The sequence below is a fragment of the Numenius arquata genome, chromosome 11 (genome assembly GCF_964106895.1).
Source record: "Numenius arquata chromosome 11, bNumArq3.hap1.1, whole genome shotgun sequence".
NCBI lineage: Eukaryota > Metazoa > Chordata > Aves > Charadriiformes > Scolopacidae > Numenius > Numenius arquata.
This window is the reverse complement of record NC_133586.1, coordinates 44,064,833-44,088,629: the sequence shown is the minus strand read 5'-3', so window position 1 is coordinate 44,088,629 and position 23,797 is coordinate 44,064,833. Positions and strand designations below refer to the sequence as shown.

General features: G+C 50.7%; 1 protein-coding gene across 2 annotated transcripts in view; it reads left to right on the top strand.

Moving 5' to 3' along the window:
* Positions 1–3,607: 3,607 nt before the first annotated feature.
* SEPTIN8 (septin 8) overlaps positions 3,608–23,797 on the top strand; it is a 44,534-nt gene continuing 24,344 nt past the window's right edge. The window contains exons 1-2 of one of the 2 annotated variants that reach the window (XM_074156271.1): positions 3,608–3,782; positions 20,370–20,484. In XM_074156271.1, the coding sequence (XP_074012372.1) occupies positions 3,753–3,782; positions 20,370–20,484 (145 nt within the window). In that variant the 5' untranslated portion in view covers positions 3,608–3,752. The remainder of the gene's footprint in view (positions 3,783–20,369; positions 20,485–23,797) is intronic. The other variant, XM_074156270.1, reaches the window with a different exon arrangement.

Below are 23,797 nucleotides of genomic sequence, written 5' to 3'. Positions count from 1 at the left end.
AGGGAGAGAGGGCTCCAGCTGTGGAAGGTCTCAGCAGCACAGCTGTGAGAGGCTGTCCAGGGAGGTTGTGGAGTCCCCTTCTCTGGAGATTTTCAAGCCCCGCCTGGATGCAGTCCTGAGTAACATGCTCTGACATGCTCTGGGCAATCCTGCTTCAGCAGGGGAGTTGGACTAGATGATCTTTATGGTCCCTTCCAACTCTAAAAATTCAGTGAAACTCGGTGAAATTCAGCTCAGAGACCCAGGTGACAGCAGCGCTGTCCCTTCGTCTGTTGCAGCCTCTCAGAATTCCCTTTATGCCCCGAATCTGACCTGCAGCTCACGGAGACCTGGTGCTCTCTGGGAATCAGCTTTTTTGAGCCTCCTGTTGTTAATTCTGCGCTGTATTGGCAGGGAAAAGAGCTCTTAATGAATCGAAGTCAATCACTTCTCCCAAAGTACCTGATATAATGGCATTTAAGTGTGTGTTAAGCAAGAGTTTTACATTGTCTTAAATCAGGACTCCAAAGCATGCCTTTAGTGGGGGGAAAAAAAAAAAAAAAAAAAGAAAAAAAAAAAGACAAGTAACTTTTTAATCTTTTAATCTGTTTCCTTTTGCTTCTTTGTGATACATAAAGAAGGCCTGGAAAGTTAACTCTGTTTCTATATAGACTGTTCTACTTGCATCTGTATGCCAGAAATACGGGATTTGAGCTTCCCGGGTTTTGCTGAAGGACGCAGGGAGAACTGGAGAGCCTTTGGGGATCAGCCAAAGGAACGAGAGGGCAAAGCGAGCGTCTGGTCTGCACCAACACCTCCCTCGAAGGGGCAAAGGAACGAAAGGTTCAGCAGGGTTATACCAGCGCTGCGGCTGGAGGGAGCCTCGGCTCTAGATGCCAAGGAGCAGCTTTGGTAGCACGAGCAGCTCTGGCACAAGGCAGCATTAGCAAAGAGCCGGGGGGTTGGTTTTTTTTGTCATTTTTGGTGACCCAAGAAAATAAATTAACAGATGGTGTTCAGCAATGGCCTTTTTAGAGAAACACAACATTTTTGCAACCTGTCTTTAGCCAGAACCGATGCATGGACGAGCAGAATTAATTTGATCCTAGGCAATCTGCTCAGGAAGGACAGAAAAACAGCTCTTCTGACCTGCGCCGGATTTATCATATTGCAAAAAGCAGATCCCTTGGGTAACACTCAGAAAATTCCTTGAAATGGCTTTGCGGGAGAATAGAACCTTCTTCCTGATCTCCAACCCCGCTAAGCACTTGCATTTGATAACCTTTGGCCTCTCCCTTCAATTACCGACATCTAATTTTCACATCCTGTTTTATTTCTCCAGCATCAGCACAGTCCCCTTCTGGGATGAACGGCGTTTCCCGGAGCTCCTGCGGCACAACGCAGGTGGATCCCAAGGTGTCTTGGAAAGAATTGAAGATGTGGTGGTAGCACATACAATCGTGCCCCCCAGCACAGCGGGGTTTCATCGGTTTATATTGCAGCGGGAGCCAGAGGCCTTTGTTAAGCTCACGAAGAGCAGGTGAGGGAGAAGGCCACCAGTAACGTGAAGTGCAGCCCATGGAGCATTGTAACGAAGCGTAACTCCTGTTTTAATTTGGTCGCTGAGGTTTGATTGTCTTTGAATGCTTCAGTCCTGCTTTAGGGCTCTCCAGGGACTGCGCTTTTGTGGGCGATGAATGAAAGGAACTGGGACATTGGCTATCTTTCCTTTTCCTTATCTTGCCAAAAAGTTGAAATTTGGCAAACCTTTTGAAAAATAACTGGAAGCAGGGCCTGAGCACAGTTGCTCACTGTTTCCTAGTATTTGGGGGGGGCTTGGAGCTATAGCTGTACCATAATTAGCTGATGACTGGCTTTGTGGCCCTCCCTTGTGCAGGACTATGGAGGTGATCTAGGAGCAACTGAGATGACAAGGAAGAGTCTCCAGGACAGAGTCATTCCAGGTAACTTCTCCCTTGTCCATTCCCTGGGAGGTGGTTATGTTGTGTGATGGGATTAACATCCCACATCCGGCATGATTTAGGGAAGTTCAGGCTGGGAACTGATTCTTGAAGGACAACCTTCACCAGCAACGACAACACAGATGGGACGGCAGGTTCGGGTCCTACCTGAGGAGGGGAGAGGAACATCAAGCCTCAGCCTGTTCTCAGAGTTGTCTTGATTCCTTAAGGAGAATTTCTGCTGTTTCCTCAGGAATCACAGATTAACCGCTGCCCTTTTAGTGCAGACAGTAGCTTTTTTCTGGCTCCCACATGCAGTGAGTTACAAGAGGCCTTGCTCTTCTTGGGTGGCAGGGGGGTTCAAAATGATCCTCAGCAACCCTTTCCCCATGCAGAGTCAGTGTTGGGGGGGACGTATTCGATCTCCTTGCCCAAACTCAGCTCTCCAGCTGGAAGCGTGCGTTGCTTCAAGAGAGGGGATGAGGAGAAAAGAGGGGATGCAGTGGCTGATGGAAGGACTGGGGGAACAGGCGGAGGCAGAACCAGGGCAGCAGAGGGGTTAGGGGTGTAGGTCTGGTCCAGTGAGCAGGAGAACGCGTGGCGCTGGTGAGCTGTTCCTTGGCCGCTGCACTGCAGCAGAGGGCACCAGAAAGCAAGAAAAACTTTGCTCTGTGCTCACAGCCTGTAAAATACCAATGTCTTTGTGGGTTAGGAAGGCTGGGGGCGACGGGATTGGCTTTGTGTTTTACGTGGGAAGGAATGATGAGGAAAGGCTCGACCATCCTCTGTTGTGTACTGTAACTTGCCACCAACACAGGCAGCGTAATGGCCACGAGCCCTTGGCTCCTGGCTCAAACCCACCCTCCGGGCTGCAGCTTTGGTGTAACTCCTGTGTGCGATGGGACAATTCGGTGCAGAGGCTGGGTATCTGGTGGCCTTCCAGAATGCTCAACGCTTGAGAGCTCCTCGAGAGGGGGAAATGGGTCTCTGTCTACCTGTGTGCACCCTCCGAACCCTGCTGAGGATGCTCCTGGAGCCTCTATGGTCACACTCAAAGCTTAATACAATTCCCTCCCTGAAAGGAGGGTGTACCGGGGGGGGGGTGTTGGTCTCTTCTCCCAAGGAACAGGTGATGGGACAAGAGGAAATGGCCTCAAGTTGTGCCAGGGGAGGATTAGGATGGTTATTAGGAAAAAATCTCTTCATGGAAGGGGTTGTCAAGCCTTGGAAGAGGCTGCCCAGGGCAGTGGTGGAGTCCCCATCCCTGGAGGTGTTTCAAAGCCGGGCAGAGGTGGTGCTGAGGGACATGGGTCAGTGGTGGGTTTGTCAGTGTTGGGTTGATGGTTGGACTCCATGATCTGAAAGGTCCAACCCGGATAATTCTATGATTAACGCCTACGTTAAGGTTTCCTGCACGGCTCTCCCAGCCCTCCCCACCTGCGGGACGCCATCAGGGCCGGGTGGCCCTCCCCACACCTCCCACCCCCTCCCTGCAGCTCACCCCGGTCCTGGGCGGGGGGGGGGGGGGGGCGACACACGGGGACCCCCGGGGCCTTCCCCGGCCCCGCTCCCCCCTGCGGCAGCGGGAGGGAGGAGGGAAGGGGCCGGGCTGAAGCCGGTCCGCCCCCGCCCCGTCCCGCCCCCGGCCGGTGCCGGTGCCCGTCCCCCGGTGGATCTGTCGGTCTGTCGGGCGGCGCCTGCGGCGGGCGGAGGGGAGTTTCCAGGAAGTGGCCATATTGGATCCATTCAGCCGCATCCAGCCGCGGCGGGGAGAGCCGCGCTCCCGCCGCCGGAGCCGCGCCAGCCCCGGCCATGGCCGCTACCGAGCTGGAGCGCTTCTCGGTGAGCAGCGGCCCCTCTCTCCTCGGGGCGGGGGGAAGGGGAATCACTGGGGGTTTTTTTCCCCTTCGAGGGGGTGGGAAAAAAATCGTGCAGCCGGTGGTGGGGCCAGGGCAGCCGGAGGGATGCTGTCCGCGGGTCAGCGGAGCCGGGAGGAGGCGGGGAGGGGGGTTCGGCTTTAGGAAAGGGGCGAAACCGGTGTCCTCGGTGCGGGGAGAGTCCGTGCGGGAAGGTCCCGGCGTGGGTTGGGAGGCTCCGAGGCCCCGGTGCTCGGTCTGATGATGAAACCGGTAACGAAAACCTTCCGTGAGCTCTCCTTGGGTGCGGGAGGCGCTCACGAAGGGTGTCCGGTATCCCCATCTCTGCGGGCATAAGGCACCCCGCAACGAGGGGCAGAAAGAAACGGGGTCAGACCTTCCTAAATGAGAATTGTTTACATACCAGTGGTAACCAAACACTGAAACAGCGAGTAACTTAACGGTGTGTATGTAATACCGTGAGAGACAGACTGATTCGAACACGGGCAGAGCAGCCCTTGAGGGTAACTGGTCTCTGAGCCAATGTATGAAGAATGCTGTACAGCAAATATGGAGCGTGACCTGTGCACCGCCGCCTCTCTGCAGCTCACATGTTGTATAACTGCTATCGGAAGTCAATCTGGCTAAAATCTGTGTCGGCTTCAAACTATTCTTTGTCTAAGGCTTGAGTTTTTTGTTGGCGTTGGAAGGCTGTTCCCATTAAATAGCTCGGTGATGCGTCTTGCAGCCTCTCAGGGCTAAAAACATTTTTACCACACTAAATAGCATAGCTCTCAAAAGTCAAAAATGTCTGGTGTGATATTGCTAAATAAATGGGAACAGCAGTGGTGGTTGTCTGAATTATAGGCATGCCGTTTGAGCACAAACAAGTCCCTGCTACTGTTTTCTCTGTAAACTACTTATTGCCAAGAATCTCAAACTCTGCTTCATTTCTTTGAATCCTGGCCCAAAAGTTTCCAGCTCAAGAATGAATTTGCAAGACTGTAACTTACTTAAAACTTGCATAAAGGAAAATTGATTGTGGGCTCTTATTTGAGAGAGCAAATGCTTTGAGACTCTGGGGAGAGCGGATTAAGGTAAAGCTCCAGTGGCAGGGAATGGAAACACCTTAACTGTCTCATGGCAATTCTTCTTGTGTTTATATCACATATAAATATTTTTAACGTTAATTTGGTGTGCCTCTGCAGACTTTCATAGGTGTTACAAGAAGCTAAAATATTGCCTAGCCCGGGAGAAAATGAAACTTAATCTTACATTCTTTGGTGTGGGTACTCGAAGGTTTGGTGGACTTTGTGTCAATGCTCTGTCACTTTTATTTAAAAAAAGGAAGGAAGGGGGGAAGTTCCCGAAGGTGCTTGGCTCTCGTTTGGGCACAAAAGTGAAATGGCTGGGCTCCAACAGGACTTTGGTGCCCAACTCCATCAGGAGAAAAATCTGCTTGCTTTGTGCGGGGAGCCAGGGTGAGCGTAGAGGGATCTGTGGGCCCAGTAGGTCTGGGGATGCGCTGGTCTTTGCTTGGGACCAGTTTGCCTTTCACCTGGAACCACGGATCTGGCAGGAGCGGGTGGGAGAGCAGCATCTCCTTTCCACTTGATGTAGGGCAGAGAACTGTCCCAGCTGCCGTTTCCTTTATCCTTGGTGTCTGTCTCGGCTCTGAGGCTGTTCCTCCAGCAGTATCATGGGAACCTCATGATTAAGGTGTTCCGAGTTGTTCTTTCTGCAGGGTGTACAGCTTTCTTGATGCCACTTTTATGTCACTGTGCCTAGCTTCCTGAGCATGAAGTCTGGTTGGAAATAGCTCATTACTGCCAAACAGAGGTGATGATAAATTCATTTATTTTTATCATCTGTTTGGATCTGCAGTGGGAAGCAATGTTGAAACAGCCTCCGAAGGAGGTTTTTGAGATACAATAGGTCATGCTATTTGGATTGGTGAAGCTATTTATAAGCGTCCAGCTGACACTGACATCCTGGAATGCAGTGACCCTTAGGTTTGGATAATGTGTTTTCAAAACTCCCCAGATGCACGCTTCCCTTGTGCAGTCCTCCAGAACGCCTCTGTCTCCAGCACAATAAAGTTCCCTTGAAGTGCTGCTGTTGGAAATGACCAACAAAAGCGAATGAAAGGAAGCTCGGCCCATAGAAAGCTGCCTCTAAGGCAGCAGAATCACACCAGTGGTGCTCAAGACCGCCTTTGTTTTTGTGAATGTAGCGCTTGTGAGAGGGATTGGCTTCAGACCCTGGAGACTGAAGTTTTCTGCCCTGGGACAGTGGGTCATCACCACCGTGTTCAAGTTTGGCCTGCAGGCATCACTTCTAGATACTCGAGGCCAGTTGTCTTCATTAGAGTTTGGTTTGATTATGAAATACTTTCATAAATCAAAACTCAGAGCTTCTCCGTTGCCTGCTCTGGCCAGTGCTGAGCTGGCACACGCGATGACTGTGTGCTGGAGCTGACACTGGCAGTATTAGCAGAGACGTTGGTATGTTGAGCGGGAAACAGCCCAACTACCATGTGCCAGAGGAAGCCAGAAAGCGCGTGAAATGCAGCAGGGAAATGCAGAAGCTCTGGAGGAAGCTCAAAAAGCTGGAAGGAGAAGTGATGGAGAAGCAACGGGAGATGCGTAGGAGAATAAATGGGATGAGATGTGAGACCGAGACTGTAAGACTGTGTTGCTTCTGAGAAGCTTTTTCAAGCCCCCAAATCTGTTGCTTTCTCTCTTTTTAAACAAAACCTGTTGACCTCCCAAATGCTGTTGCTTAACGAGCTGCATTAACCCGTTGTCTGACGTGGAGGTGCGAAGGCAGTCGCTTGATCTCTAAATTAGGCAGCCGTGTGCTCTCAGACACGTGCGTGCGAGGAGGCGCAGGAGTCTTCGGCCTTAAGGTTGGGCTGAAATGAGAATTTAACATTGTGCCCTAAGTTTTGAAAAAGTCACAGCTGTTTGCTTTGTGTGCACGCTGTGACCTTGTGCACAGACAAGGGATTTGGGAATGGTGACACCTGGATGCTGTGCGTGTGCTGTGGCTGCAGTCCTGAGAAGATGCCCCTTCATGTCAGTGATTGGTATCTAGGCTTTTCCTGGTAGCTTCACTGTGAGTTAATGCCCCTTAGAAGATCTTGTCAGAAAAAACACCGCTTTATACAGCGGAAAAGCTGAACATCTTCCTTGCTGGGAAGAGACAATAGTGGTGGGGTTTTCTTGTCACAGCGAGGTGCTGAGCTGGGGGGGTCTGGCCAGTTTGGCAGCTTCACGGGAGCGCTACCTGTTTACACACGGCTGCCTTCTTGTGTCCTGCTCCCGGCTCTGCGGGAGGAGAAGGGACCTTTGAACCGAGCCTGGTCCTGCCACAACGCCTGGGTTGTGATAAACTTCACACGTTGCTGCTGCTTTCTGTAAGCTCGTGTTTTCTCTTATTGACTGCACGGCCTGAACCCTCTCCTCCGTGTGAGGGGGCCGGTGTTACACCTCAGCCCATGAAAGATGGGCAGGAGGGGTGGGCTGAGAACAGCTCTGTCTACTGTGGCTGGGGCAGAGCGGCTGCAGGTCCTAAGCATAGGCTTGTATTTTCTTTTAATCAAACTCTCAAGGAAAACGTTTCCATGGCTCAATTCCAGTGGAAACTGGGGTTTGTTTGGATTAGGACATTCCTCCTGCCCTGTTTTTTTTATGGCCAGCCAGCGGCACCATTTGGAAGTTCCAGGGTTAAATTTCCTTGTCTGTTTTTGTCGTTCAATTATTTTACCTTTAGCCTGGAAAAACTCAAGTGATCCCCCATGCAGGGTGGAACAGAAGTGACAGATTTTTCTCCAAGCTGGTAACATGCACCAGGAAGCGGGCCCAGCGGGAGCAGCCCTTTCCCTCCCTGCCCTGGCCAGCTCTTCTGCCTGTAGCGTATGCTTTTTTTGGGAAGGAGGGATGGGGAAAATGGTCTTCCAGTGGAGGAAACAAATTGGTGGTTGCCTCTCCGAGCCCTGCGATCCCTCCCGGGGAGGCTCGCCTGTGCTCAGACAGGAAGCCAGCTCTGACTGTTTCAACCGCAGGACCAATTAGCTCAACCACAGTCCATCGCAGTTAAACACTTATTTTGAATGTATGGGCTGGGAACAAATGTTGCCCAGAAAAAGATATTTTTTTTTCTGGTTTTTTTTTTTTTTTTTTGGGTTGTGTTTGTTCCCCCCCCTCCTCCCATTCCCCGCTGTGATGCCGTTGCTGTCGGTGAATCCGGAGCATCTCTTCCTCTTGCAGCAGAGATGCAACATGTTGTTCTGCGTGGGAGCTCCGGAGCTGCTCTTAACCGCTCGTAATCGCAGCGAGCGCCCAGGCGGTGGGTGGAAGGACGTGAGCTGGCAAACGCTGGAGCCGTGTGTGCCCTCTCCATCGGCAAAACAAATGAAAGCCTGAAGAATAACTCCCTTTCAGGAGGCCGGCGTGGTGTCAGGGCTCGTCGTCAGTGCTGTGGTGGCAGCTGTCAGCCAGTCCCCAGCGTTGCTGGAAGGCCAAAAGCTCCCTAAATATTATCTTCTGTAGCAGAATACCAGTGCTGTCGCCAGCTGCGGGGAGAGGCGCAGCCCTGTCTCCGGGTGCCCCCGCTGTCCCCAGTCCCATCGTCTCGAGGCACCACCGTGCAAATGGACTGGGCTGTTTGTCCGTCTGCAGGAGCAGCGGTCGCGCTCGTCCCCTTTCCTTCTCGTGCTCCTTCGGTTCAGAGCTTGGGAGGGGAAGAAATGGCGTGATGCTGAATTGGCTTTTCCCGGGTTGTGCAATTAAGAGGAGGAATCTGGGCGGCCGTGGGACTGAGGGAGATGTGCAGGGCGTGGGCACACTCTTTCCACCCCGCCTCTGTGGGGCAGGGGCACATTTATTGTCATTAACTTTGATTATTCAGAACGTGTGCTGGGCACATTTCAGGCTGGGGCTGGGAGGAGCTGCCCTGCTTGTTTCACGCTGGCTGCAGCCCTTAGAAATAGTGTTGTCCTGTCCCGTATTTGTGTTTGAGGTGGGGCCTGTGTTTATGCACAGCCTGCTTGTTTCTCCCCTCCCCATCAGCGTAGCTGCAGCTTCTGGGTTTATACCTGAAGCTTTGCATTTGTATTCACGTATCGTAAAAGCGTCAGGTGGGAAGGAGAGCCCGTCTCTGCTCCCACAGCAGCTCAAGGGAGGAAAAAAAAATCCTGAAGGTGCTGCTTCTCTTCCGTCCCAGCCATGTGTTTTCCTTCCAGAGCCTCTTCTAAGCGGCCTTGCTCACCTCTGAATTTACGTGTGGATGCAAAAGGTGGAGCCAGACAGGGAATCCGCACCCTCCAAAAAAAGGGGTGACACTGGAGATTTCCAGAGGGGTGGGGGAGAACAGTGTCAGTGGGAACCTCAGGTTTCTCACATCCATCCCCGGTCACTGGTCTTGGCTTGCGGGCTGACCAGGGCCCGTGGATGGGGTTGGGGTTGGGGTTTTGGAGGCATCGCTCTGTTTAGATGTTCGGATTCCTTTGCGAAGCCAAAAAGCGTCCGCCTCCCACACACATGAAATTCCAGAGATGTCAGCGCGAGAGAGGTTCCCATGGAGCACTCTTGCCTCGGGGCGCTTGCCCTCTCCAGCTCCACAGCCTCAAAACCAGATTGTCATCGGGAGCTGTGGGGTGAGAGAGCCCAGGCTGGGCTTCCATCGAGGGACTTGGGGCTGTTCCCGTCCTCTCCTCGCCGCTGCCTGAGGTGCTGTGATGAGTCCGTGCCACCGCTGCATTACGTGTGTGAGGAAACATGCAGGGAATGCGTCCGGAATCTTCCACAGGCGAGGAGCCTTTCGGCTGGCTCTTGCCGAAACGGGAGAGGCAGGACTCATCCCTCGGCTTCTGCTGGGCTGAGTTTGTGTCTGCCTGCGAAGGGCTGCACGGGCATGTTGTCCCATGGCTGTGGGCTGGACTGAAGCACGTTCCCAGGGCTCGTGGGGTTCCCACTGGAAAAGCGAACCTTCCCGCTTGCTCAGGTCGGTGGCTGGGAGAGGAGAGCGACCCCATGGCATTTAAATAACATATATATTCCTGCAGGTGGCCGGTGTGCGGGACAGCGCTGCCATCAGGGACACTGCTGGGTCTCTGGTCCAGACCCCGCTTGCCGTGGGGCTGCTCTGGGCCTCGGGTCCTAATCCCGGTTGATCCTGGCTTTCAGCTCCGCCGCAGGAAAAAAGGTTGCCTGAAAAAGAGCTGCCAGAGCCAGGCTCCCAGGAACGCTCTCCTTCCCCCATCTTCTGCAGCAAAGATGTTTCCAGCTTGTGTTGGTGAATACAGGTTTATTCTGTAGTTTCGTACAAAATGAGTAGCTCTTTCAGCTCATCGTTTTGCTATACATTTATTTGAGATAGAGGTTTTTCTTTTCTTTTTCTATGGCCTTGAGTCTTCAGATTAAAGGTATTCTGTGCTAATACACTTTGAGGCTTTCTGGAGGCATGTGTTAATAGGATCTAGAGCAGTCAGGTTATTAGCATGATGACTCTGGTTTAGCTCTTGGAGAGGAGCGGCTAGGATATGGAAAACTTTTCTCTTTCTGGTGTCTTCCAGGCAGTGCCACAAGGAGACTGGTCCAGTGGCTGGAGATGCTGCGAGATGGTTGCATAAGGCAAACTGGGAAAACGCATACAGTGGTGACAAAACTCTTAGGTTCCCTTTATATCTCTGTTCCCTTGTCTAAAAATATACTGAATAATAGTATTTATTGTAATCGGGCAATAAATTCTGGAAACGTATGTGGGAATTAGCGATGTTTGTTTTAAGTGGTAACTAAAACAAATAATCTTGGTGGCTGGTATCCAGCCTGGCTTGTTCGGCGTGATGGGGATCCAGATCCTTTTTCCCTCTCTGACATTTCAACTGCCCCAAGCCTTTTCCACACCACTCCTTAGGGGTAGTTTCACTCAGTTTCTCTCTTGGCGTTGTCCCATGGCCATTTGTACCTGCCAGGTGTCCCCTCCTCTTCCTCATGGTGGGACGGTGGGAAGGGAAGGGGCCCTGCTGGCCGGATCAGCGGAGCGCAAGCTGGGAACGCATCTGCTGCCTTGGGTGAACTTGGGAAAGTCTCTTACTAGATAAGGTGGTAAGATTAGTCCCTTGTCAGGGTTAACTGAGAAACTCCATTAAATTAAAAACCTCGGCACCTTCTGAATAAATAATTTTGAAAAGAAACAAGCTGGGGTAGTCTGGTGTGTTCTTGCTTATCTGTATTTTGGGTTCTTTTTAAACAGACTGAAGGAAGGGTTATGTTTGTGTTTTGGACTCTGCTTTCTTGGTTTTGAATAGCTCATGGGGGGATGGAATTCTCAGGCTGACGAAAAGCTGAACTTTCTCATTCTTTAAGGTCATTTTGGAGGAAATGTCTCTCATTTTTGGTTCCATAGTTTTCTCGGTTTTAACCAACTTTCCTTATTCTCAAAGGCAACATTCATGTTTGCAGAACATTGTGTGCGTAATGGCCGGCAAATCCTATTTTGCTCCTTGGTAAACTCTCAGCTGGGGCTTGTGATAGGGACAAAATACATGTTTAATCCTTTCTTAATTAAGAAAGACCTCACAATTAATTAATTAGGCTTCAGAAATGTTATAGGGAGATAACTATACAACAGCTTAAGAACAGGAAGCATGTGGGAATTTTGCTTTTAGTGTAAAGAGTCAGAGAGGAATTTAAGCCAGAAACAGACAGTTTGTTTGCAGAAAATTAAAGCTGATGTTGCGTTCCCAGGCTGTGAGTATCATCCTGGATGTGTATGGTATGAGAAAAGATGTGAAGCTCTCTTCTCCCTTCAAACTTAGCTCTGAAAGGCAGCAAAAACTGATGTTTTGAGCCTGCGCCAATGCATTTGATTCTGTAGATGTGTGTAGGATTTGTATTTTACTTTTTGTAGGGTTTTTTTTTGTGTTTTTTTTTAAGGAGGAAAGGCTGCTGAGGCTGAAGGCAGTGCCCGCAGATGCTGAAGCGAGTGGGCTGGTGCGGAAGGGGAGGATGTTGGGTGTGCGGATCCCTGCTCCTGGCTGGCTGCTGGGAGCGCCGGGCAGCCGGTCTGTTGCTGGGATGTCAGGACAAGGTGTGCCGCGGGAATCCAAACACCAGCTTGGCACGGGGAGCTTAGATACAGGAAAGCAGTTACGGAGTTTGCCTGAGGAGCTCCTCCCTTAAAAGGAGTTTTCCTTTCTCACTTGGATCCCTGTCCACCTTCTTATGGGTAGGTGACTACAGAGCATGTTCCAGGCTGGATTTTTACAGCGCCACGTTTTCTTCCCCGAGACTTAGCCTGGGGCATGTGGGACGTTGTGAAACATTGATACTGGACCAGTGATTTTTTTGTTTTAATTTTTGTTTTACCAAATCTTCTCTGGAGATCTTCAAGACCCACCTGGATGCAGTCCTGAGTACTGTGCTATCGGCATTCCTGCTTCAGCAGGGGAGTTGGACTAGATGATCTCTAGAGGTCCCTTCCAACTCTGACAATTCCGTGATTCTGTGAAATGTTGAGCGTTGCTCTTCGCAATGCCCTCGCTGATCTCACGGTTTATGAATAGCTCTTAAAAATGGGTCCAAAAGCTTTCAAGAAAGACATCACTTCAAGCAGCATAACCTTTGGTTACCCCTACAGGAGAGAACCTGGGCTTTTGCGTGGCCTTGCCTCTGTAACGTAGGGTGGCTTTCATTTTGATTTGGCGTGTCTTGGTGGTGACTCCATATCTGATTTCTTCGGGGATGTTTTTGCCTGCCTGGAGCACAGCTGGGAGCCGGGAGGGATATGAATAAAGGCTTGAGTGTCTGGGAAAATTCTTGGCATTCTTAGGAGAGTGGTTTAAAGGGGGGCTGGGAATTGTGTTTTTTTTAGTGTGAGGTTTTTATTGGGGGAGACTGTGGTATGGGCTGGGAGCTGGTTGTGAGCATGAGGCAACTGGAGAAGACTGGCTGGAATGGTGTCGTGTACGTAGAGGGATGGCTCAGAGGTGGCTCTGTGTTGGAGAAGAGAAGGAAGCGAAGGTCTCTGGGGCTTTGTCCTGCCATTGCTGGAGGGAGGAGCAGTGTGGACCCGAGTGAGAGCCAGCAGAGAAGCTGAAGCACAGCAGGTTGCTATTGTAAGACAAGTGGGAAATCAGCACAAACCCCACATCTAAAATCATCTCTGTAGGGTTTTGGTTTTCTTTTCTTCCATTCTTCTTCCCCCAGCCTGTTATTAAGTGCTCCACAGCGGGGATCTGGAGTTTGGAGCACATGCTTGAGATTAACTGAAAACCTTCAGCATTGTGTTTGTGCTTGCACTTTGCAAATCTGCTTGAGATTAGGTGGCATCCAGGGTGCGATGACTTTACCCTGAGAGGTGCCGAGATCTCCACTGGTCAGCCCCAGCTGAGAACATGCTTCCTCTTACCTCCAGTGCCATCAACACCAAATCTGGTCTCATTACCTCTCTTGGGCCATCTGTTCCTGCTTAGTAGACTGCAAAGTGCAAGCTCGTTCTTTGGTGCTGTAATACATCAGATAATCCCTAACCTGTGACTATAATAAAGTTAATATTTAGGGGTGTGACCATTTTGAACGTTGCTGGCACCACAGAGGTGCTTTTCAAATGTCAGGTGTGCTGTTGCCATTCCTACCCCTCAGCTGCTGAACTTGGCAAAAGAAATGTTTTCTTCTTGGAAACTGGAGTCTGTTCTTGCTGCTGTTTCTTTGCAAATGTCAAGTGGCGTTTGTTGAGCCAGGATTTGGAGATGGGGCAGGATCTCCTGAGAGAGGTGACTTGCCAGAGCTTTCTGCATTGATCCAGAAACCGCGCCAAGCCCCAGGGAGTGGTGCCTGCTTGGACAAAGCAGCTGAATTTGGCTTCTGACGCTGTTTGCCCAAAGATCTCCAGGCAAGTACTCAACCATGACTCAGGTTACTCGTGAAATGACGATAAAACTCCCAGCGCCGCTGTCCCCCCACAGGTTTGGGGGACGCCTGGGGGAGGTCCCCTCAGCATCAGACGGTTGTGGGGTTGGGGTAAGGACCCCGTGTGTGCTGGACCCTGAAGCAGAGCTCTCTGTTTGGTGGGTGTGGGGGCCTATGGACTTGTCCCACTGCCTGAACTGGTCTGAGAGGGGCTGGGCAAGGTCGGCTGCTGGCAGCGTGGCACCAGTGTGAGCCTGGTCGTGGGATCAGCTTGCTCTTTTGGGATTTAATAAACAGCCAGATCTCATTCAGTCCTCTTTCTGCTCAGTTGCAAATGAGACTCCCCGCATCAGGACCGAATAAATTCCCGATTCCATGCATTTCCATTCAGGAGACGAGGGAATAGCATCCTACAAACCCCGCTGGACTACGTATTAAATTTCTGTTGTGGTGGTGGATTGTGGATGGGGAATCAAGAAGGTGAAGTCATTGCTCTGTGACAAACAGCAGTCCCCAGCTGTGCCGGGTGCCGAGCTGGCCCCAGCAGAGCCGTGACCGCTCCGTCCCGCCACGGGAGCGATGCCAAAGGTGCCGCAGCCGCACGGAGCGGGGCCCACGGGAGCTCTCCCTCCTCTTCCTCTCGCCGCTCTCTGAGTCACGCCGATTGGGGAGCTGCAATCTGTCTGCTAGCGCTGTTTTATCTTTCTGTTTTGATTTGATTTGTAAAATGGAAGGGAGAGGATCTGTCTGCGCTCTGCACTTTGCAGGGCGCCTGGCACGCTGATCCGTGACTCCACAGCTGCGTGTGCTACCGCAGTGCGAAACCACGCGCCCGTGGGTATACCCCGTGCTATAGAGCCACTGCAAGGCCTTGGTGAGAAGGTAAGGGACTGCACCCAGGTTGGAGAAATCCCATTCCGCAAAGTCCTGCTGGGTTTGGTATTATTTAAGGTCAAGATGTCATCCAGGATTGAGGAATTTATCAACAGAAGCGCACCTCAGTAGTGGGAATTGAAGCACTATGGAAAAGTGCTGTGCAGATGTTGGGTTGTTGCCTCTTGCTATTTTAGAAGTGGGTATGGAAAACGTATAATAGAAAAAGCTCAGGAAGAGAGGGACCTGCAATACTGCTGCCTGTGAGCTCTTGGAACAAGAAAGCTCTCACCAGAACAGCCATGCCTCTCCCCTGGGTGTGGGGCTGGCGTGTGGGGAGACCCCAGGTCGGTGATGCAAAGCCTATGGAGGTGCTGGAGAGAGCGTTTGGGAGAAGCAGATTTAAAGTTGAAGGTCGTTGCCCAAGTGTAAGCCCTTTTCATTCCGCAGAAAGAAAAAAGAACTGAGTTTCCCCTCCTTTTCCCCTGTAGGCCTTTGCTGTTTTGCCTTGGAAAATGTCAGGTCTTCATCTTTCTCATCTTTGTTGGGCCGTATAAATGGGAAAAGGCACCTTAGATACAGAGAAGTGCTGAGCCTCAGGGTATAAAACCAGGAGTCTTCACTCAAGTCACGGTTTAGCTGAGGAACGGCTAAACCATGTGATTTCTGGTTTTTGCTCTTGGTTTTACAGGGTGTATTCCCAAGTTGCTTGTATGCTGATGAGTCTGCTGAGGCAGGGCCCAAGACTTACATTACAACTCCCACATGCCAAGGTCCTAAAAGAAAAAAAAATAAATTATCACCATTTATGATGGTAGCATTTAATTACACTTTTGATTACCCATATGCTTTCACCTGCTTCATTCAGGAAAATAAAACTGAGGGTTGTCTCAAGCAGAAAACACAAGCACATGTCACCAAAGAGTATTTCTTGTTGGGATTAATTGAAAGATGATAGATCTCCTTTATTTTTTTATTATTTTTTTTTTTTACCAGCTGACATCAGAATGGTCTTTTATATCCAGGTTCCCATCAGTTCATACTGCTCCTTGTGTGAAAGCAAGGGGAACAGGGGCAGCACATCTAAAACCAGAGTGAGCTGCTCCACAGTTGAGGGGCATCTGAACGTGGAGCTGATCTCGCTGCTGACATCCCCCATGGGTTGTGCAGGCAGTGATAAAGCCACTTTTTCTGGGAGAGGTTGCTGAAAAAAGTAATGACGCAAAGTGAAACTGATGCTAATTTGGAGGTGAAGCATGAAGAGACTGGAAGAAGAGAAACTGTGATCAGATTTTTACTTTTTAAAGGATCGTAGGCACAGTGGATGATGCTGTAGCCTGTGCCATTTCTCCTCACAGGTTTCTCTACTCCCTCTCTCTACTAGGAAGAGCTGAATTAATACGTGGATACTGTGTTGACTCTCTTACAGGGCTCTGGATTTGCTCTTTCTGATTGTGTTTTTCTGCCTTTTCTTGTCTCGCTTGCAATAAAGGGCGAAAGAACGTATCATCTTCTACGGATGTGGTTTGTGGGCAGCTGCCTGCAGCGGTGCTGCCCGTTCCTGTGGTGATGCTGCCCCCTGCATCCTCCCAGCCCCGTGGTCCTGCCACGGATGGGCTTGGGAAGCTGATGTGGGCTTAAAATGCTGGTTTTGGTTCCCTTTGTGCTGTTGTGGCTGCAAGAATGGGCCAGCATGCCATTGTGCGTCCCCAGTGTGTCCCCAGCCCCCAGCAGAGTGTGGCCACCAGCCGGGGTGGCTGGTGCCTTACAGCAGGTTTGAAGCACTATGTCTGGAGGTCTCTTTTCAGTTGTAGTGGTGCTCATCTCAGTGTGGCCATCCGTGCTACTGAGGGCACATCTGTCTGTCTGCTGCCTGCCAGGAGAAGGGTGCTGTGACGTAGCTGTTGAACCAGAGCCGAAGATTGATTTCCCTCCAGGGTGGCTGTTGTTCCCATGGCCGTGCCCCCGGATGCCATTTGTCCATCTCTTGCCTTGACGGACTCTGGTTCTCTGCCCGGCCAGAGCATCTGTGAAAATGTTTAAAGGACTTTGGATTAATAAATTCTTCTCTCACCTTCTGATGACTCGTTTCCCACAAAATTCCAGATTCAAAATACAAATTATCCCCTTGACTCTCTGCTTCGAGCCCTGAAGATCAGCTCAAGGCACAGAAGGTCTCCAAAGAGCGTGTTCAAAGGCTCCCAGTGAAACCTGGGTAGCTGCCCATCACAGGATGCCATTAGTGACCCCAGAAGTGATGTTTCGGCATGTTTATGATGGGAGTTTGCACCCAGAGCCATCCCAGACTCTTAATTATCATGTTGCAAAATGACCACATGGGCTTTGGGAGAGGTTGACAGCCTCCTGGTTATTTGCAGCCCCGGGATGGGGTAAGAAGCAGGAGAGTTGTCTCTCCAGGCCGTGAGATGAGGGATCTAATTCTGATGGGGCGTTGTGGAGGGCGGGAGCGTTGCGGGGACCAGTGCAACTGGAAAGGGCAGGGCTCTCACCATGGCCGATCCCATCCAGCTCCGCCACGTAACCTGCCTGCTCCCCTCCTGCAGGGCATCGCTGGCACCCAGCCTGGAAAAAGTCCTATCAAAATTCCTAGCTTTTGCTTAAGACAAAACCAACAAAGAAACCCCACGTTGCTGCGTTAGCGCTGCCCTCGTTTATTGCGGCGTTTGTATTCTGGATTGATTATTTATGCTGAGCGTTGCGGGCTGGCTGCTTCTGCTGGAAAGAATTCAATTTCGAGTGTGACCTTGTTGTCTTTACTAGTAGGTGAAGCTGTCCTTGAGCCACCTTGGGCGAGTGGGAGTGGGCCAAAAAGGTTTGTCATTCGGGTTGGGACTCACAAATGGGTTGCAGGTGGATGCAGGAGGAGGTGCCGGTGGTTGCTCATCAGGGTGGTGGGTCGGTTCCTCTCCTGGGCAGCTCAACGTGCCAAAGAGAGCGGCAAAATTGGTTGCATTCTCAAGGCCATCACATTTTTGAGCCCAATGGGTTGGAGGAAAAGAGGAAAACAGAGAAAAGTTTTTCTTTCTTTTTTTTTCACTTTCTTTTCTTAGTCTTATTACTTTCCAGCAGTTACTGCCATTGTTTGTCCTAACACAGCAACATTAGCAAGATCCTTTTGGAGGCTGAATGACAGCTGAGCGCACTGCAAGCACAGCAAATGGTTTTCTGCTTTGGTATCAGCAGCCTCTTGGACTCGAACCAGATTATTATCGCTGCTTACAGAAATAAAAGGAAACTGTGCGTTTCAAGGTCACTGACAGAAATATTTCACCGAAGTTTGGCTCGTTGGTTTAGCAGCTCTGAGAGATGGCGAGTGGTTTTGAGTAAGTGTATTCTTGGCCCGTAACGGACAGCGACCGAATGTCAAAAAAAGGAGAGAAAAAGAAAGCCCTGTGTGAAGGCATTTGGGTTTTTGGGTCTCCTCCGGCTGAAGCATGACTGAGTTCTCAATGCAGCTCTGCCGACCTGGAGCCTATTTTAAAATCCCGAGCAGTGGCGCTGCCTGTTGCCTGGAAACCTCTTCCCAGCCTCAGGCACTCTCAGCCTAATCATAGCCATCGGCAGCCTTTATTTATTTCCCTTCCAAAATGTCATCCCAGGCTTCTGGTTTGTGTTTTTGTTTGCTTGTTTTTGTTTATGATTTAAAAGGAAAAGACACAAAGCGTAACCGTCAAACGGGGTGACTTGCTGTGGGAACGGCTCGCTGGGCTGTCACTGCATTGCAGTGGTGGGAACCGGCGGTTGGAGCTCTGCGAGGTGGTGGCTTGGAGGGACGTGGGGGGAGAGGAGAAGCTGAGGGGACGGGGCTGAGATCCCGAGGAAGCCCCCCCGAGCCCTGCTGGTATATGCTGTGGCCTTCTGTGCCTTGTGACAGTCTCCTCCTTAAGAGGAAAAACAAACCTGAGCAACTCTGAGCCCTTTCCATGACACGTGTCCCCGTTCCCCTTCCCGTGTTGCACCAGCCTGTGCCGGATCCGCGGTTCAGCATTGGGCTGCTCAGATCAGCAGGAACTCACTGTTCTCCACGTGCTGGGGAATCATCCTGCCATCAGGGTCTGTCCCTGCAGAGATCTTAGTCTGAGCTTTGGCATCTCCGTGTGGTGACGGATGACCAGAAGAAAGTATAACTCAGAGGTTTCCCTGTCTTAGGGGCCCTTTTTAGCTCACCTAAACTCCTGGCCACCTTAAAACCTTAATTGATGCCGTCTCTCCCACAGGAAAACTTTAAATGATTGCTATTTCCGCTTAGTGAGCGCGATCGATCCTGATGGATCAGCCCAGCTACGATTCGGTTGCCTTTCTGTCCAGGGAGTCCCTTGGGAGAGCACTGGGCTAAAATCATCTGAAAGTTGGTAACAAATGCTGCCCAGGGTAACAAACGCTAACCAGGACAGCCAGAGGGTTTGTACGTGAGGCACAGGAGCTGCTTCAGCTGCTCGTGAGTTGTTCTTGTGATTTAGATGGTTTATTTTACAAAGCTGAGAATGTTTGTTCTACCAAAGGCAGAACTAAAGGAGGCTTTGACTGGAGATGCAGTCAGACAAAGGTTGGTGTTTTGTTCAGCAGGCACAGAGCAATACTCGAGGCTTGTCACGTCGTTTCTTTTATTTTCCTCTTGAGCTAATCTGAAGTTTGACAGCCAGCTTCGGCTTTTCTCAGGGTGTGCTCGTCTCGTAGCCTTAGTGCTGGGACATTAAGTCCGAATTTTCAGGGGCAGACAGAAGAACCAGAGCCAGGCAAAGGGCAGACGCTTTTTCCGTCCCCATCTTTCAGTGTGCTGGTGATTAAGAAAAAATGAGTGATTTACCAAAGAAACTGTGAATGAATCACGTTCTGAAATCACGTGTCCTCGTTCCCTTGTGGAAGGATAACAGTTCTTGAGAGGCCGCGGGGACAGTGCTCTGGTCCCTGGGCTGGGACAGCATCGCTTATTTGCATAGAGAAGTGGCAACATCTGTTGAAATATTCCTGTGAATCCAAACTCTCCTGTTCTTAACTCCTAGAAAGAGGAATGACCCTTCTGTCACTTCCTCCGTTCTGGAATTATAGCAGATCCGGGCTGCCTTTCTGTGTGAGGCAGGGCATAGAGCTGTTGTCTCTGCGGATGTTTATTGTCTTAGTACAGGTGATCAGCTTAGTCTTCCTCTGGGGGAGGGAGGAGGCAGAAGGAAGAGGAAAGTGCACATGGGGAGGCAGGAACAGGAACAGCAGAGAAACGGTGGAACACTCTGCGGTCACAGATGGTAAAGCAAGAGGGTTCCTCACCCTGCCTGTGCCACCAGCACCCCTGGACACGCGAGCGAACGAAACCGTGCTGCTTATGGCAAGAGCAAAGGAAAAAAATCAAGTAGTCGGGGGGGGGAAAAATGCAGAGTGTGTCGAACTGAATTCAGTGCTGGAGCATTTAAGAAAATAAAAAAAGGATGAGGAGAAATGAGTGCTAAAACACATGGTGGTGGGTTTTCCTTTGCTAATCTCTCCCAGCTGCAGGTAGTTGGAGCTCACGCTAGTGCTTTCTTTGTAGCCTGGTAGCCTGGTTCTCCCAGTTCCCCATTAAGACCAGTATTTTTCCCCTCTCTTTTCTGTTAGTGGTGGCTGTCGGAGGGCTTGCACTGTGATGTGCCAAAACACCAGCTCTCGTGGGCAGTGTTGGTGGCTCTACAGTGCCCGGGAGGGTGGTTATTTCTTGGGCTTGGTGGTTCCTCTCATCAATCTGACTTGCTGTCTCAGCACGGTTTGCTAATCTGGCTTCTTCTCCCTACCAGAATGAAGAGAAGAGGAACCTTTCCCTGGGGGGCCATGTCGGCTTCGACAGTCTCCCCGATCAGCTGGTCAGCAAGTCTGTCACCCAAGGCTTCAGCTTCAACATCCTCTGTGTGGGTGAGCATGGTCCTCTGCAAACAGACAGGGGCTGAGCTGGTGGCACGGGGAGGGTGGGACCAGGATTTCTTGTGTGTCCTCCTGTGCCCCGGGGCTCGGTGGTGACTTTAAGCAAGTCAGAAAGGCCTAACTCTTAAAAAAAAATACATTTTAATTTCAGTGAACTTGAGCTGTCTGGAGCTTGATGCTTCTGAGTTGTGACTTTCACGAGTGATTGTTGGAGACAAGACTGTTTCACAAGACTGTTGGAGCCCAAAATTAGAGAGAGTTCTGGGAAAAGCTTTAATATATCAACTTTCTGCCTTCGGTGAGCGGGGAGGAAGCGGCTGTGGGACAGCCCAGCTCTGCGTTGAGCTGAGCTCCTGGTGCAGAAGCTGCAGAGCACGGCAGGGAGGTCCAAGTGGCTGAGCCTTGTGGGTCAAAGCAGAAGAATTCCCATCATCAGTGAGGTGTTGCTCATCTCCACTGCAATAACTTTGCAATAGGGAGGATTAAGGGAAGGCTGGATGTGGCGAGTTAAATATTTCCCTTTGCAAACTGGGGTGGCTGGTGTGAACAGCTTCTCGGTGAACATGGTGTCCAAGTAGATGCAGTCAGAGGCACCGTGTGTTAGCTGGGAGCTGCTGCTGGTAACTGGGTCATTTCTCCAGTCACCCCAAAGCTCAGGATAAGAGGTCTGTGTCTGAGCTGGTGGATGCCTGGTGGATGCTTTCCCAGGGTGAGTCAAAGGGCCTGAAGCACCACCATCTCTGTGTAGGAAAGGGAGAGGGAATGTTCTGTTTTATTGATTGTCTTGAAGATTGTGAGCAGGCGCGAGAGGCTGACTTTAAAATAGCCTCGTTATACTGTTGGTTTTTTAATTTTGGTATTGACGTGATCTAGCAGATTGGCTAGAGTACTAGAAATCAATTCATTCCAGTGATGAGATGAGCATTATTTTTACTTTGGCTGGCTCTTACATTGTGTATGAGGCCTGAAGTACTGTAACCTGCTGGACCAGCAGAAATACAGCCAGAGCCAGCAGCTCCCTGCCTGTTCCTCAGTCTGCCTGGAGAGAGTATGGCTCTGAATAGACCATGCAGTGAGACCCTGACAGCTTGCACAAGGTGCTCGTGCCGTACCTAAACCGCTTGTGCACTTCCAAGCACAAGCGAAAGGCATGGCTGAAATCACAGTCCAACTTCAGAGACTTATTCCTTGGCAAGAAGGGTAATTGCAGCAAAGGGTATTATGTTTTTAATTAGTGGTGTTCTTGGGGACACCAGGATGGACGTTCTGCATTCTCACCTGGCCATACCACTTGTGACACTCCGGAAAAAATGACTGCATTTCTTTCTTGGACAAGAGGGAAAAAAAGCTCTGTACCCCTGTTTGCCAGTTCCTGCTCCCAGCTGTGCCCACAACCAAACAGCAGAGTGTGGCCTGCATCAGTAGTGAGTTCTCCATGTGGTTCCTTTCAGATTAATCTGGAGCACCAGGTTGGTTTTATTTCCTTGCATGACTCTTAGCCACAGCTGGTAGGAAGTGGTGTGTGTCTCTGCCCTGTTCTGACCACTGTGAGGTATTTATTCTCCAGTGAGGAGCAGAACCCACGGTGCTTGAGGAAGGAAAAAGCCCGACCCCCTTGGCCACAGATATGGCACCTCCCTTGAGCAGAAACTTGCTCTCCCATCAGCGTGTCCACTGCAGGGCTCCTCGGAGGTGACCGGTTCCAGCAAGAGGGGCTGCACTTGGCAGAAGGCTGTCGATGCCAAAGGTGTTGCATGATGGACTTCCTGGGAAATGAGTAGAAGATGTTTTCCTTGGATTTTGCCTCTATTCACTCCCTTGGCCAATAGGCCTGTGGGCAGCGAATGAGGAGTTTAACTGGGGCCCCTTGAAGGCCAATCTGGAAAATGTCAGAGTCTCGTTTCGTTACCAGAAGCAGCAGTTCAAAGCCTTTCTGGCTCACAGACAGCCCAAGAGCCAAATATTCTGGGATGGAGCTTGGTTTGTGATGCATCCCAGGTGTCCTTCAATGGCTGTTCAGACAGGGGGCCTGCAGATGGGAACCCTCTAATCTTGCCCCTACTGGTTCTTGAAGAACTATTCTCTCCCCATCAAGTTTCTCTGCTGTCCCCTCATGACTCCATGTTCTCTCCCTCTGCGTATCTCAGAGGTTCAAGTTGGCAGAATTTTTTCTGCTACTGGGAAGATGAAGATGCCTGGGAAGTGCTCTGCTCCAGCCCAGCGATCCGCCAAAGTCTGTCAAAAAAATGCACCGTGGAATGTGGCCTCTGAAAACGTTGTCATGCTTTGCCCCCTGTGTCACAGATGCTGTATAGCATTTTGGTATTGGTTTCACTGGGTTTTCCCCTAAAACAGTGTTCTTGTCTCCCCTTGGCTGATGTGGCACAAAGAACCATGGGGCAACAGGGCAGCCTTGAAGGAAGCAGAAATACTAAAGGGAAAATCCAGAAATCCAGAGCAATATGAGATGAAACTGGATGAATTGCAAACACCATCATCTGGGCTGGGTTGCAATATCTCCCTGAGCTGCTGGAGCTCCTCAGGGCAGAGCAGCACCTCTTGCTCTCTCTGGCTGCTGAGATGGCTGGGATGCCTGTGGAAGCTTACGCCTGATGTGACAGAAGAGTTTGTTGCTTATTTCCTCCAGTTTGGCCAATTCTGGTTGCTGCACAGGTGGCCCCATCATCTCAAAGCATAGGCACGTCACCTGTGATGTGTCTGTGCAGAATGGGACTGTCTTGGACAGTTTGTGTGTACCGAGCCAAACCTCAGCAGCTCACTCGGTGCCTTTGGACGGTGCTTTTCAGAGGGGAGGGCAAATGAGCCACGGAATTAATGCTGGTGTGGATGGAGTGGGAAAGGGTTACAGCAGAATGGGCTTTAGTCCTTTGACAGTTATTAATGGGACATGTGGGACCTCAGGGTTGAGGCTGTGGAAGAGGGAGGACAAGCTGCTTTAAGGCTTCCAGGCAGACCAAAGTTCAGCTGCACAGTGAAATCTTGAAACCTTCATCCAGTGTCTTTTCTGTTCTGAAAAGAGGTTTTTTGGTCTGATGACAAGTCCGGAGCTGTCTGCCTGTTTCTCTGCACTGAAATAGGCCCCCAGATTCCCTCCTTGCAGGGGTCTCCACTCTCAAAAAAGGCGGGTCCCCAGAGACTTTAATGGCAAGATAAAGAGAGAAAGTGGTGGAGAAGCCTGTTGAAGTCAGGAATCTCACAGAAAGGAGAGGAAACCTCATTGTCAGACTGCCCTGTCCCCTCCAGAGCACACCAAACACCTGGCTTCCCGCTGATCTGTGGTGTT